The 14,675-nt window shown below is 50.0% G+C and overlaps 1 protein-coding gene across 1 annotated transcript; it reads right to left on the bottom strand.

Annotated features, from left to right (window-relative positions):
* Positions 1-3,471: 3,471 nt before the first annotated feature.
* On the bottom strand, positions 3,472-6,834 carry LOC308041639 (putative methyltransferase; the record flags this gene model as incomplete). Its single annotated transcript, XM_080346491.1, has 6 exons — positions 3,472-3,562; positions 4,151-4,288; positions 5,028-5,128; positions 5,791-6,004; positions 6,276-6,436; positions 6,724-6,834. 6 exons carry the CDS (start codon positions 6,832-6,834, stop codon positions 3,472-3,474), a joined length of 816 nt encoding a protein of 271 aa, XP_080202617.1.
* Positions 6,835-14,675: the final 7,841 nt, after the last annotated feature.

The following is a 14,675-nucleotide window of genomic DNA, read 5'->3' on the forward strand; positions in this document are numbered from 1 at the left end:
AATAACTTCATGTATGTCACCCAAGCAAGGCACAGCTCAGCCAGAATAGACAGCACCTTAGCAAAAAAGCCTGACAGATGTAAATATGAACATGGACCCCAGGGAGAGAAGGGAGGGAGTGGAGGTCCAGGCACTGCCTAGAACTCTTCAGGTTGCAGTGCAGCAGCTGGATGGCAATGGTGGCTCAAGGTCCCACGTGGTAGAGCCCAACCAGCTCATAGGAGATGACTATGAGATGTTTCCTGCTCCAGACAGAGGTACGAGCCAGGCTGGGATCTCCAGAGGCCGCCGCTGGAGCAGGATCCCCAGCAGATTAGATCACCCAGACTCTGATGTCCAGCACCTACTGCGCTTGGACAGCTTCATTTGCAGCCCCACGGACGCAGAGCAGGTCTGGATCCCCCTCATCTTCTGCATGACCATCTTTCATCATGCAGATCCGCGATGAACTGCTGCCCCATGCCATAGGCCCTAGCCAAGGGTGACACTCCTGGGTCACCCCTCAGGTCCCAGAGCAGTGTCACATCCCTGTGGGACCCAACTCCTTTGGCTCCACTTTCCTCTTGCTGTGGCTTTCATCTCCCAGCTGTCATTTCTGGTTGAAAAAGTAAAGCAAAACCTTGTTACTTTGCAGATGAAAGGAGATCCGGAGGCACCAAAGGAAAAGTGAAAGCTGGTGGTGATGCAATAGCTGAGCTCATCGGTGCCTGGCTGAGCAGCAGCAAGAGCTTTTCCCTGATGGGACATGGTCTTGCCATCCTGGACATAAGCCAGCAACCTCTCACACGGTGGTGCCATGCTCCACCTTCCCCTGGTCCTCAGCCTGGCCAGCAAAGCCTTGCTGTATTTGGCACAGCCCCTTCAAACCACACTAGTACTGGCTCCTACCATGACAGCGAAGGGTCCCCCAAACCCAGCACAGGCTGGGCACGCTCTGGCATGCCCAGTGGGGTCTGCATAGTGCTGAGGACCCACCACAGCCATCTCTTCAGTGGGTCCCAGCACCAATTGCAAATGGCGCCATGCTGGGAGCGCAGTGTGGGTGATGGTGGTGAAGCCCTCTTTTCCGATCCACGTAGCCACTCGAGCTTGCCCAGGGCAAGAAATCCCGTGGTGTGGAAGGTCCCGGCTGTGAGAAAGAAAGCGAAAACAGGCAAGGCTGCGGGCAGGGCTGCCACAGGATGAGGTAATCATCTCATGACTCATCAGCCACTGTATGGCATAAGTGCAGAAAATCTTGGCCACAAGCCATGCTACTGAAGTGAGGTATCAAGGATGAGCCCAGATTGCTCCTTCCCAATCTCTTTTGGAGCTGGTCTGATCATTCGGAAGGAACAGTCTCATGCTTAAGTTGATGGTCTTAAAAAAGAAACAAAAAAAGGAAAAGTGCCCCAAAACAGCCAGCTGCAAAAACAAAACCCCCAGTGATATGCAGGAGCCCTTCCCCATGGTGCTGGGCCAGGGCACATCAGGTGGCTTCCAGTCTACAGTTGTCACTGGCCCTGTCCCTTGAAGCACCGCCAGCCATGCTATGCACCTCATAACCCTTCACCACCTCTCGGCACGTGCGATCTGCAGCAGCTGCCACGGTGCTGGGATGGTTTGTGCTACGTGCTGCCAACACCATGCCGGAGCAGTTTGGTGATGCAATCCCTGGTGTTACATCACAGCTGGTCACCCGCTGCATCATCCTGGAGGATGTGCTGAGCATCCCATCGATGCCAGGGAGGGAAAGTTGCAAAGTTTATTAGCGAGCAGGTTTAAACAAACTGTTTTAAATTTAAAAGTGAGGGGAAAACCTGAACAAGCACTTTTTTTTTCCCCAGAGCCTTTCTGTAGGGGCATGGCAAGCTTCTGGGGATGCATCTTACCTGGACAAACCCTGTCAGGCAAGCTGGGGCTTCCCCAGACTGAAACAGCTATACAGGATACTTACACACCAGTATCTGTGTTCTCCAGCACAGTTCCAGGCAGGGAGAGACCTCTAGTCCTCCTTCAGAACATGACAAACCACCAGCCCCATCCTTACCCAGCAAAGCAGGATTTATGGCTGCTGCTCACCCAAACACAACCCGCACCTGGTGCAGCCTCTTCACCCGTGACTGGCAGCAGGGCTTCATCTGTCATTGCTGCTCAATGAGGTCTTCTCCAACACATGGCCATGGACACAGAGACCAGCTTCACCTTAATGTGTCAGCTGACTTTCCTCCCCCTTGCTGTCCTCCTGGGACCACACCACCCTCCTGGTAGCCACCACGCAGAATAAAAGCCTTTGCTCTGCACCCTGGGCAAGCTGAGCCAGCACTTTGACCTCAATGGAGATATGCCCAGGGTCAAGCAAATTCATCAGATTGAGGAGGCTTAGTCTCTACACCTGTGGCAAGACCACACCTGAAGGACCACAGCTGAAACACCTCCAGCCCCTACAAGGCTCCCTCCAGGTGAAGTAGAGGCATCACTTCTGTCTTCCTTAATAACACACTGAGGAGTAACAGAGTGAGGCCACAGCCTTCTCCATGGCATAGGGGCAGCTTTCTTGCCAGGACAGGAATTACAGGAAAGGGAAAAGTCCCTGCAGAGGCTGTGCCTGACCTTAGAGTCTCCAGAAAGCAAACAGGAGGGGACCTGTGCTAGGCTGTACCTGGCTTTGAACTCTTTTGCCTCCACCTGCCCTTCCCCAAAACACAGACTCTAATCTTTTCTTTGCAGCGTGGGTGAGCAATACTGGGCAGGGAATGAGGGGAGCACAAACCCATTCCCCCCTGGCAGCCACCCCAGAAAGGCTCCTGAGCTGTGCCAGGGCAAGTAGCCTCATGGGAGTAGAAGCAGCGGTGCTGGCCCAGCACTCAGCAAACCTGGGGCAGATACGCTGCTGCTGCACCTGTGCCAGTCAGCAAAGCACCAGGGATGGGGTCAGGTAGCAGGTGACAACAGCCTCTTCCCGGCCCAGCCTTCAAAGCCAACACACAGCTTAGCCTGGGCAGGGAAAGGGGAAAATGGCCCTTTCTACTTAAAACCATCTACCCATGAAACAGGCGGCCACTCAGGGTTTAGGTAAGCAACATCCACAGAGTGCAGTTATTGCCATCCCAGCAGGTGCTCTACAGCCTCTCTTAAAAAGATGAACCACAAGCAACATTTTATCAGCATTTTTATTATTAATCGTGTAAGAAATGCAACAAGTTCCTCAGCTGTTCCTCCTCCTTATCTTCATGTGTACAACCACCACAGTCAGAAACTGGACCCTTACAGTGCTGACCGCACAGCACTGGGCAGACTGGGGGACCAACACAGACAGGAACCTGAGAGCAGGTATAAACCCACGTCTGTTTCCATAGAAGATCAAAATTTTAATCACGAAAAATCAGCACTGATCTTCCCAAGGAATAAAGGTGGTTAGCAGTGGGGTATTAAGAGACAATCCACTTTTTTCTTCCCTTCCACCACCAGATCAGGAGAAGGGTTTTCCTCTCACTGTCCCTTGCACGCCAGCACACAGACGTGCCTCACCCAGAACTCCACTGGGGTTTCACGAGAAGAAACTCCCATTGTCTCCAGCATCCTGAAACAAGAAGCAGAGGAAGGGTCTTGTTCTGCCGAGCCAGCACCCACCCGACATGTGGCAACATCAGCAACCAGATATAGGTCTCATTGACCCAAGGTGCCAAGATCTGAATGCCAGATGCTTTCAACACATGCACAAGGGTTGTTCTGGTCAGTGAATAAATTAGGAGGAACAGGGATGTCTCCCCCCTTCCCAATTCCGCAGCAGTCCCTCATTGTGGACCAAAATAGCTTCTTATAATCTTCAATATGTTTTTCTTGCCCTCTGCTAATCAAGAGCAAGGCAAAGATACTCATCTTGAGTATCTCTAACATGAGACTTGGATGGATACATCAGTGCAAGAACATGATACAGCTACATGTACTTTAAGTCAGCTGACTTAAACTGAGATCAACCATGCTGTGAGCAGCTGAGGATCTGCTATTTAACCTCTGACAAGTATCCAGCCACACCTGGGGAGATGGAGGGAACATATCACTGCACAGCTCACTTCTAGCTTTGAAGTGGTCCCACAACCTCACTCTTTGTTTATTGTGTAAGAGGGATCTTCCATGTCCTGCTTGTTTTCCCAAGTGTTTTTCCTACCTCTTCTCAGTCTCTGGAAGGAAGGATTTTGCAGCTTCGGGGTCACTCTTCATAAAGGCTTGATACGGAGAGACAGACTCCAAGTAACCAATCACACCAGCAACTGTCATAGGGATTTTATCAAAGATATTGGTGATTCTAGAAGGAAAATGGGGAAGGGACATTGACAAGTTAAATCCCAAAGGCAGTGAAACGGAGACAACAGACAGAGCTGGCAGTGGGGAATAAAATACCTAATGTTATCAAAGGTCCAAGAGATGGAAGTACCATCAGACTGTGGCATTTGGTGGGTCAGGAGCTCTAACTGATGCACTACTGGAGAAGTAGAGATGGTACCAGGGACCATCTAACCTAGTTGTGACTTGAACAGCCCTTTCAGCACAGACCTACTGGCAGAGCCTGCTCCCTTCCAGCAGCCAGGACACCAACACCTCTGCCAACACATCCTTTTTGCCTGCAGACTTAACCCCTGCACCATGCCTTGGTGGGGAGACAGGTGCCAGCTCCCCGAAGGGCTGGGGTGGGTTCTTGCTCTCCCTCCAGTGTTTCCCTTCATCTCTTAAGTGATCTGCTCAGAAGCCTCAAATTATCATAAACGACCAACTAAAAAAAATCTAACCCAATTCTGCCTTGAGCAGGAAGGGTCCTTGCAGCCTTAGACCATGCCTGCTGGCCCAACATAGAGCCACATTAAATCCAATGAAACTGGAAATGCAGCCACATGGCTCTGCTGCGATGCAAAGGCATTTGCTGAAACCCAGCAGCTACCTGCTCTGGCAACCCCAGCTCCCTTGTGTCCTCGCTGGGCAGCCCCGTGGAGGAGTGGGGACACCACCTCTATCTGTTCCTGGTGCTGCACTGAGGGATCTCAGCTCACCTCTTCTTGTCTGGAAATGGTATGGCCTCAAAGATCTCTTTGTAGTCTTCCAAGACATGTTTCACTCTACTATGTGTGTATTTTAAAAGCAGGTCCCAGGCCTGTAAAGACAGCAGCATAAAAAACAAACACTAAACCACCTGAAGCCCTCGTTTTCCGCTTAACTCGGGTTTGCTTGGTCCTAGGTCTGATGCATTCATATATGTAGGCTTTTTAAATAGTCCTTGCATTAAAATTCACCAAAATCTTGCTCAGTGTCAAGAATCCAAGGATCCTATTTTATTATAGAGATAAGGGGGGGGGGGGGGGGCGGGTCCTGTCCTCTACGCTGCTGTTACTCATAGTGGAAAGTCTCCTTTTAGTGAGTTGTTAAAAGACTATTTGACAAGAAAGATCACCAAAAAACTCTCTTTCCAAACAGTTTTTATTTCTCCTGTCACCTTGATCACAATGAAAAGAATGGGTAGTTTCTTTGACAATATCAGCCTCCCAAATCTACTCTGCAACCCTTCTTGCAGAGTCTGCCCTATGAGTCCTAACATCCCTCTTCTCATCCCACCAGCCCCAGCACTACGTGGGAAACACCAACACCCTAACTCAGCCTTGTCCTTGTATTTAACCATCTCTCTGCCCCATCCTGTAATAGGAGTCCTCTAGTTGTACCCCTAATCCCATTGCATTCCCCGCTGCATCTAATTAGTACACATTTCCCCCTGCCCAAATCAGGATGGGAAGCCCCAAGGTTCAGGTTTCATCACCTCACCTCCCTGAAGACTTCAGTCAGCTTTTCAGAGCAGTTTCCATAGCGCAGGCTCATGTCCCTGGTGTAGGTGCTGATGACCACACAACCACCTGGCTTAACCACCCGGTTTGCTTCTCTCATGAACTTCTCAATATCAAACCAGTGTGCGGCTGTAAATGAAGCCAGGAGGTCCACTGAGGCATCGTTGAATGGCAGCTCCTCTGCAGGGCACACGCTGGAAGGGGGGAAAGGAAAAATAGGCAGAATTTAATACAGGAATCAGAGAGTAGGACAGGAAGTCAGTGGGCATTTTTTGGAGGCAATGATGACTGTTGGGATGCAAGACCATGGCTGCTGTAAATCTAGGATAATACTCATTTGCACCAGGAATCTCATCAAATGGGATTTTCCTTGGTGCCAGCTGGCTCTTACAACAATCATACTCACAAAGCACCACCTCCACGTGAGGACCTGAATTTTGCTGAGCTCGCTGCCCCAACACTCACAGGTAGGAGATGTTGGGTGGAGAGGGGGCATCCCTGGCCTCCTGGATCTGTGCTTCGCTGATGTCCGTTCCCACCACCTTCTTGAAGTGCTCAGCAAGGAAGCGGGTGCCTTGTCCTGACCCACAGCCGACATCCACCACCAGCTCAGCAGGGTTTGCCCTCTGTGGGGAGGAGCAGATGCGTCTCAGTGGGCAGCCACCCAATTTCTGTGCTTTTACCCCCAAATTCCATCCCTCATCATCCACACAGGAACAGCCTCAGCATGGCACAGCCCTGGAGAGGCTCTTCTGTGCCCATATCTTGTCTTCAACCCTCTTGATTTATTCTTCCCCATGGCACCAACTAAGGTAACACTCCCAGCAGGGTAAATACTACTGCCCACGAAAACTCCTGCTCACAAACACTCTTGCCTTTTTTTTCCCCTACAGCCTGACCACACCCCACGCACCTTTTCCCGCAGGTAGGTGAGAATGGTTTGCTTCAGCTCTTCACCTGGAGCAAACCTGTATTTCAGGTAGACAGCCGCATGCTCTCTCCCCTCGAACAACTGGGTGGCCATGCTTGTGTGACCTGGCACCTGGGAGGAGGCAGCAAGCCAGGGATTGTCACCATGGGATCAAACTCCTCCTACCTCCTTAGCTTGTGACCACAGGCACTAAGTCCCAGGTTCCTGGCAGGTGCCTGGGGAGGACTTTGCCCGTGAGGCTCCAGTGAGGGAGAGTGAACCTGCTCTCCAAGCATCCCTTCCCCAGGTGTAAGCCAATTGCAGAAACAAACCAGCAGTGCTCAAAAAGGAAAAGCTTTCTAGGTTTTTAAACCCTTCTTCTCCTTAGTCCTTTGCTTTCCCCACCCACACAGGTGTCTTCTGAAATAAATCACCACTATATCTGGAATATCTACAAGTTTGGGAGGAGTAAGCAGAGCGTCGGGAAGACTAGCAACAGAAAAGTTAGGTTTTTTTAAGGAAATGCACGCTTTAGTATTAGCAACACAATCACAGCAACTCTCTGATTGCACTTCCTGAGCCATCTGATATGGTTTTTGTCCCTTTCCACACCAGAAATGCTCCAAGTCTCTTTTAAATACAGATCCACATCAAACCCGTCACCCAGAACCACATGCAGAGGCGAGCCCCGGGCCTCCTGCCAGCTCAGCCCTGCGTCCACAGTGTTGCCATCAAAGCTGCTTTCACAGACACAGCACCCATCGTTCCCCTGCTGCCTCATCAATTTAACCCCCCGGCTGCTATAAACCACACGGTCCATGCACCCACCAGGCAGGGTCCCATAAGCAGAAGCCCAGCGGCTGCTGGCACATTGCTCTTCACCCATCGAGCCGCACCGGAAGGCTCTGGGCCATATCCTGTTTATCTCGGTGCTCAAACAGACACCGTCCAAGACGATAACGGCTTTCCCGGTCCAAAAACAGACCCCAAGAGCCTGCCAGAAGGACTCACTGCCTCTTTGGATGGGTAGCGGCACCCTCTCGCATGCTCACAGTGAGCAAGGTGGGCAGAAGGATACAACAACAGCGAGTTTTGCAAGTGACACACAGATATCCAGCGCCAGGCAATAAAGAGTTATCGTATGTCATGATGCAAGGGATGATGCTGAGCTCGTAGCAGCTCAGGAGCCACTCCCACCAGGAACAGCAGCCCTGTTTGGACGGGAGACCTGCGGGTGCTTTCCGTGCGCTCGGACAAGCCTTGCCCCGGCAGCGAGCCCCCGCCCCGGGCAGCCTCACCCCTCTTACCGCTGCAGCCCCCGCCACCAGCAGCTCCCAGCGCCTCCCAGCTCGGAGCTCCGGGGCCGGGACAAAGCGGGAGGAGGCGCCGCCTCCGGTACCGCCCGCCCCGGCAGCGGGGGGAGCGCGGGGCCACCCCGGGCCCGCCGGAGCCTGGGGGAGGAGGAGGAAGACAAAAACCGTACGGCAGGTTCCACAGTCTCCATCCCACCGTGGTCCTGGAGCCCAGGAGTCGAGCCTTCACACGGCTTCTGTGGGTATTAATTAAGGCAGCCTTCAAAACGCCCACCAACTGGGGATGCTCAGCAGCCCTGCACATCTTGGGAAGCAGACCTGAAGGCCAGCAGAAGATTCAAGGGAGCAGGAGAACAGGATTCAAACACTACAGGCACCCAAAGCCATACTTACAAAGATCTGGCTGCCCTGAAATCCCCTCCTCTTGTACAGTAGAAAAAGAAAAGGCATAAACCTCCAGCACTAACCATGAGAGCACAGAGCAATCCTCTGGATTTGGAGGAGGATTTTACCCCTTCACACACCAGAGCAATGCTTATAACATACATACAAAGTGAGAAGAGCCATGATTTGCTTGAAGCAAATTCACTCAGTTTGTATTTTGCACAGGGCTTATGAATCTATGCTAATTAACACAGCTTTTAAGCCCCTCCTAATTTTAAGTGAAATAAATGGAACTTACCCAGGGGCTGAAGATGGAGGCCACCTCAAAACAGTTTGCTAAATCAAAGCATGTGTTGAAGTTGCTGAGCTTGTGTCTAGAGTATTTCATTTTGGGTCACCTGCTGCTTAATTGGACTGCAGGTGCATCTCTGTACCAAGAGAAAATACAACACAAGCATCAAAGGCATCAGTGTTTTCCTAACCTTGCAGTGTTCTTCAGCATCTGGCAAGAGTCTGGCCTATTTGGGGTTCAGATCCCCCAGTTTTTCCTGTACTTTGCTGAGAGCCTGAATGCAGACAGGAACGGATGATGTCCCAAGCTGTGGTCACCTGCCCTCTTCTTAACTCTGAGGTCCCCATGGCACAGGCTGCTCTCATGGGCAATATACAGAAGATGAAGTTTGTCTGATTATCCTCTCACTACAACTGAGGCCAAATGTCTACAGTAAAAGAAAATGTGAGCCAGGCATGGGCTGCAGATGGCACCAGGTCTTTTTGAAGCTCTCCCAGCCTTTGGCACCCTGGATTCAGCTGCCTTTGGCTCCCTACCACGTCTCTAGAGCTATTTATATTCCCCAGTGACAGCTAATCTCTGACAGCCCTGCACCATGCAGCAATAAATTGGTCTCCTCGACCTTTGGATTGCTTAGTCTTAGCCCAAATGTGAGTTATACCCGAGACACAGAGAATCAGCCACTGTTCACCATCCCTACCAGCCCACTTATTCAGCCCATAGACTTTAAGGAACACCAAAGCGCCTTGGGGTCTTCTCAGTTTGTTCTCCAAACCTGCAGGCCCTACAGATTGAAATTATATAGTGGAGTCCTGAGTCAACAGACCTCCAAACCCTAACCTTAAAGCAGAAAAGGAGAACTAAGACACCGTCATCCCTCCACACCTACTCTCTTAAAGGCTTACCTCCTCCCCACCTTTGTGCCTCTGCAGAATGCAGTGGCAAACGGTGTCCCTGAGCTTTGCTTTTCTGAACAGCATTGGCAAGCCAAGCCCTACCCTCACCTATGGCCAGGAGATGGATTCTTGTCCCTGGGAAATAGGTACTCGCCTGAGTGCTTCTGACACCTCCCCGTGCCCGTTGGCCACTGCAGTCCCAGCGTGTCCTCACCTTCCCTCCCGCAGCGGTGCGGATATACAAGCTGTCATCCCACTCGGCCACTGGTGTTTCACTGCAGCCACTCGGACCATTTCCAGACAGATTTTTTATATATTTTTTTAATTGGGAATGCATCTCACTCACCCTGAAATTAAAAAAAAATAAATAATAAAAATCAATCTATTTGGGGGGAAAAGCGCAAATGAGACTCCTGTCAATTTTTCTGTGTCACTTGTTCAAGTTTTTAACCAACAGCGCTGTCATTTCTACAGCGCTGAACTGTCTCATGTTGGTATTGAAAAAGCCATTTTGTTTCTGTTATTGTGGTTCATTTCACTGCACATCAGCAAACTGAATTATTTTTCTCAGTGAAATGGCCTGACATCCAAGGGAAACAGAGCAGCACCGTAAAAATAAAAACACCCGAACTCACCTTAACCAGATGCTTTAATTTCTCAGAAGATTTCCTTTCCCCTCCTCCCTTGTTTTGCTGCTGGTGGGGAAGAGCCCTTCTGGTTTACCCAGAATACAAATGTTGCTCTCAGAGCAAGCCTGGCTCTGTAATTATGTTCACATCATCCCCAGCAATCCTCTGGCAGAAAAATCTTCCCTAATTTCTCTCAGAGAGCTCTTAACTGGCTTCTTTTCCTGCAGCTATAGAACGGTTGTTAGAAAACTCATAAACACCTTCTAATTAATTACAGCTATTTCTCAAATGAAAAATGAGTTATTGTTTGCTTCCTCCATTACTGTATTTGAAGCCCAGGTACTGCAGCTCTTTGCCCTTCAGTATTCTACCTGGGCCACTTAAAAATGTATAATGAGTTTTCTCTTTTCCCTAATTATGTACCATTTAACCCTCCTCCCACCCTCCGTCTCTGCAGTGTCCCACACCTCCAGGCCACACCACTCCTACACCAGCCTCTGCCTGCAGGATCCTGTCCATGGAGCTCAAATGCTGCCAGATACATCAAGCTACGTCTTTTGGAGGATCTCCATCTACTAAAATAATTACAAAAATGTCTTGCTCAGAGGGTTCAATTCTCCACCTTTTCCATGGATAATGCCCTACCTGGAAAACACTCCACTCCACACCTACCTAGAGGAATCTGAAAGAAAACCCCAGCTCTGGCCAGCTGCATCATGAAGGAATTTTGCTGTGGTCGCTACCAGGTGCAGATGGAGAGGGACACCACTTAACCACATCTCACTAAACTCCAGGTGCTGAGAAGATGCGTGGCACTTGAAGGAGCTTGGGATACCTATAGGTATCTTGTTCTCCTCCTTTCCTCGGGCTGGATGTCTCTGTCCGCTGCTGCTGGAAGCTGTGTAGAAGTGACGCTGCAGGACTCACGCTCTCATAGATGGAGTAGATCCTGAGCCCTCTTTCCCTGGTAGCAGAGGTGCCCCTCTGGCTGGGTCTTTAGTTATAGACCTTAAACACACAGTAATTCTGTAGCTTGCAGCTAAGTTGCAGGCTTGCTGCTTGTAATTCAGCACCACCACTGCATCCTGCCCCTGCCTGTGGGAGGAAGATGAAGGAAGGGATACACCAATGTTCGGATCTGGGCAAAATTGTGGTGTGAAATAAGCAGCCTTGTTTTTAGAGATTTTGGACACTGGGCAATTCCCCAAGAGCCACTGGGGCAACTATGGTCACAACATGTGGGCTGGCACCACCGTTACTGCTTGTAATGAGCTTCCAAGACATTATCCTGGGAAAAGAAATCCAGACATGATGTGTGTATCAAGGAATGCACTGTGCCCACTCCAGTGAGGGCCCTGGCAATGTCCAGGGCCATATTTCACCCAACGTCACTCTGACTCCTCAGTTCAACCTGTGGGAGATGCCCAGCAGAGTACAGGATGGGGATGACTCTGTCCTCCTTCCCACCTTATAGCCTCGGAGCTTGGGGAACAGGTATTTAGGTGATAACTATGCCGACGAATGAAAAGAGTCTGTAACCAGCAGGCTCTTGCTTACTAGGAACAAATAAAGACAGTGCCAATGTCTCCACCCTAGTAGTCCCTCCCCACCAAGAAGGCACCGGTGATATGAAAACGTCCTGGGGCCACAGAGCCCATGGGGAATGGGCGAAACACTCAGGGCAGGCTGCTCCCCAGAGCATCGCTGCTGGATCTTTCATCTGTGTTATTTATAGCAACATGTGAAGAGGCTGACGATATTTCTCTTACCTTGTGAAGAAAATTATTGGCCTTTAAGACCCCAGTAAGGCTTCAGTTCTTGGGAGACCTTCCCCTCTTTATTTGTTCTCTGATGGAAAAGGAACAAGATTTATTATCACAACAGGGAATAAAGGGATTGGAAAATATTTGGTATTTCTACAAGGCTCTTTAAGCCTAGAGGGCTCAGACTTCAAATTAATGAAGAACATAATTCTCTTGGATTACAAGCAGCAGGGCATGGAATAAAATCTCCTTGTAGGGAAGGGAGTTAGCCACAAATGAAGGATATCTCAGCTGATGGCACGGCTGTGTGTGTTACAGCTGTGCCGATTGGGGCTGTCCCTGTGCGCTCCTGACATCTGCAATCCAGAAAAAAAACGGTGATCATGTGAAAAGAGAGCCCAGATGAAAGAGAGACCTGATGGATCAACCACCGAGGGAGAGGGGAGGAAGAAGGGAGTCTCTGCAGGGGTGACTGTTTTGGGGAGCGCGTGTCCGCACCCGTGCAAGTAACTGTCATGGCCAATTGCCAGATCCTTTTAATGGCAGCTGGCATATTGGCTGGTTGTTTTTGTGATCAAGCACACAAAAGGTTGGACAAGAAATAAAGGCAGGCAGGGTGAGCTCAAGGGCAGAGGAGGAAGTCTGCAGAGGAAAGCGCCCTTGACTTTGAAATCCTGCCTCCCTGCTTAGCTCACCCTGCCATAAATCTTTCTTTATGAATTGCTGATGTATGGGGTGGGGGGTGGAGCTGAAAGCCGTGGCTGGGAGAAAAGCCCCAGCGCTGGGATCTTCCAGAAACAATAAGAAAAAGTCCTTCTCTCATAATTTCACCTTTTAATTAGGAAGATGGGAAGACTGATTGATGGGCCAATAAATTAAATTAAATTAAGAAGTCAGGTGAGAATCTGTGACAGAGCACGCCAAGATCTCCTCTTCCTTGTGCATGGACCAGAGGCTCCTCCATGCTTCCTGGTTCATCTTACATCTTTATTTGCTGATGGCAGTGGCACCAACAGCTTATTGTTGTCTTCAGTTCATTTGTAACTGGAGAGCCATTGATCTCTCATTACCCAATGGTCTTAACCAGACTCAAATGTCCCAACTCACCTTGGTGGCACCACAATCCAGCGCTGCAGCCCTCTTGGCTGAGCAGGTTCCCAAAGTGGCCGATGAGAAAGTACCAGGTGGTGATTTTGGGGTCTGCTCGTTCCCAATGGGATCCCGGCAGTCCTCTCAGCTTTGCAGCACTGCCGGCTTTTGCTGCTGAAATTTGTTGCTGTTTGCAGTTCCCAATGCAGCAACTTGGAGAGAGGGTTGGACCTGGGCAGCAGAAGTAGTACACCCATATTTTGGCAGTGGGGTTTCTCTTCTTCTTACCAGAGATGTTTATTTCTAGATATTTTGGGGGAAACAATATCTCAGATGGACACAGAGGACTCTTGGGCTCCAGTGCTCTCTAGAGCATCAGATGTGAAGGCTAGGTTAGACACCTTAGACAGTCTTTCTGTGATAGCTGAGAAGCACCACATACCTCTAGCTCCAGCTTCAGCTGCCGTGTTTCAGGTGCCCAGAGGTTTCCCTCCTCCTGTCTCCTCTGGTGAGTACAGAATTGAGAGAGGAGGTGAGTCTGTAGGAGAAGACACCACTGCTGCCGCCTGGGTTTGTGTGTGATGGTTTCCATGTCCATGCAGTTTCTCTCACTCCTTCTAAATGTGCTCCAGCTGAATTCCTTCTCCTGCCTCTAGCTACTTCCACCTCCCATAGGGGTCTGTGAGCCTCTGCACTTGATCTCCCCATGTGAAATAACCATAAGGGAAACCTCACTAGGGCTGGATTCAGGTGCTACAAAGTCCCTGAGTTGAGTACGTTCATTTATGGCACTTTGCAGTGCTGTGACAAAATGGTTGTGCCTCATCTAGCGGGGAGCTTCACTATTCAGGGGTCCTGGGTGTCCAAGGGACATAATTCACTGGTGATCAATTAAAAAGCCCTGGAATTAAAAAGAAGGAGAGAAACATGAGTGTGAATTGATTTTATTTCACCTTTCCTTGTGTGCGTGTGTTGGGCACGAGGATATAGTAGATTGTATTACTCTGTTGGCGGGGATAAGGAAAACATTCAGTGGAGTCAGGAAGCTGCTGTACTAAAATTAAATGACTCTTTGGGACATGTGGCCAACCACACTCAGAGCAATTGCTTTGGGAACTGGCTGATGCTTGGTGGTCTGTTCTGAAATGCAATCAAACATGTGGTGATTAAACGAGATCCAGGACCATCTTAATTCAGTGTTTAAACTTTGTCTTCTTCCTCGGGGTCTGAGCTAGGCACGTGATAGGAACATTGATTGCAAAAAAGGGAGAAATAAAGGGGAAAGGAACAATCTTTTAGGCTTTTCTCTCCTACCTTCAAAAACCCCTGCACTGGGACATGGCAGAGTCCATCACCCCCTGCCCATTTCCCATTGCATTTCCCAGGGTCGCAGTCCTGTGTCCACAAATCCAAGTGGCAACAAGCCTGGCAGCTTAGTTGTGCAGAGGATTGCAGAGGGGATTTCTGCCCATGATGTGACAGCCAGTGGGGTGGCCCATTTTGGCCAGGTCGTGAGGCCCAGAGGCTGCGAATGTAACACACCTCTGGCCCTTGCGCCCCAGCCAAATGGGCATCAAGGAGGGTGTGTG

Source organism: Nesoenas mayeri, assembly GCF_963082525.1.
Source record: "Nesoenas mayeri genome assembly, chromosome: 6".
In the NCBI taxonomy this organism is placed as follows: Eukaryota; Metazoa; Chordata; class Aves; order Columbiformes; family Columbidae; genus Nesoenas; species Nesoenas mayeri.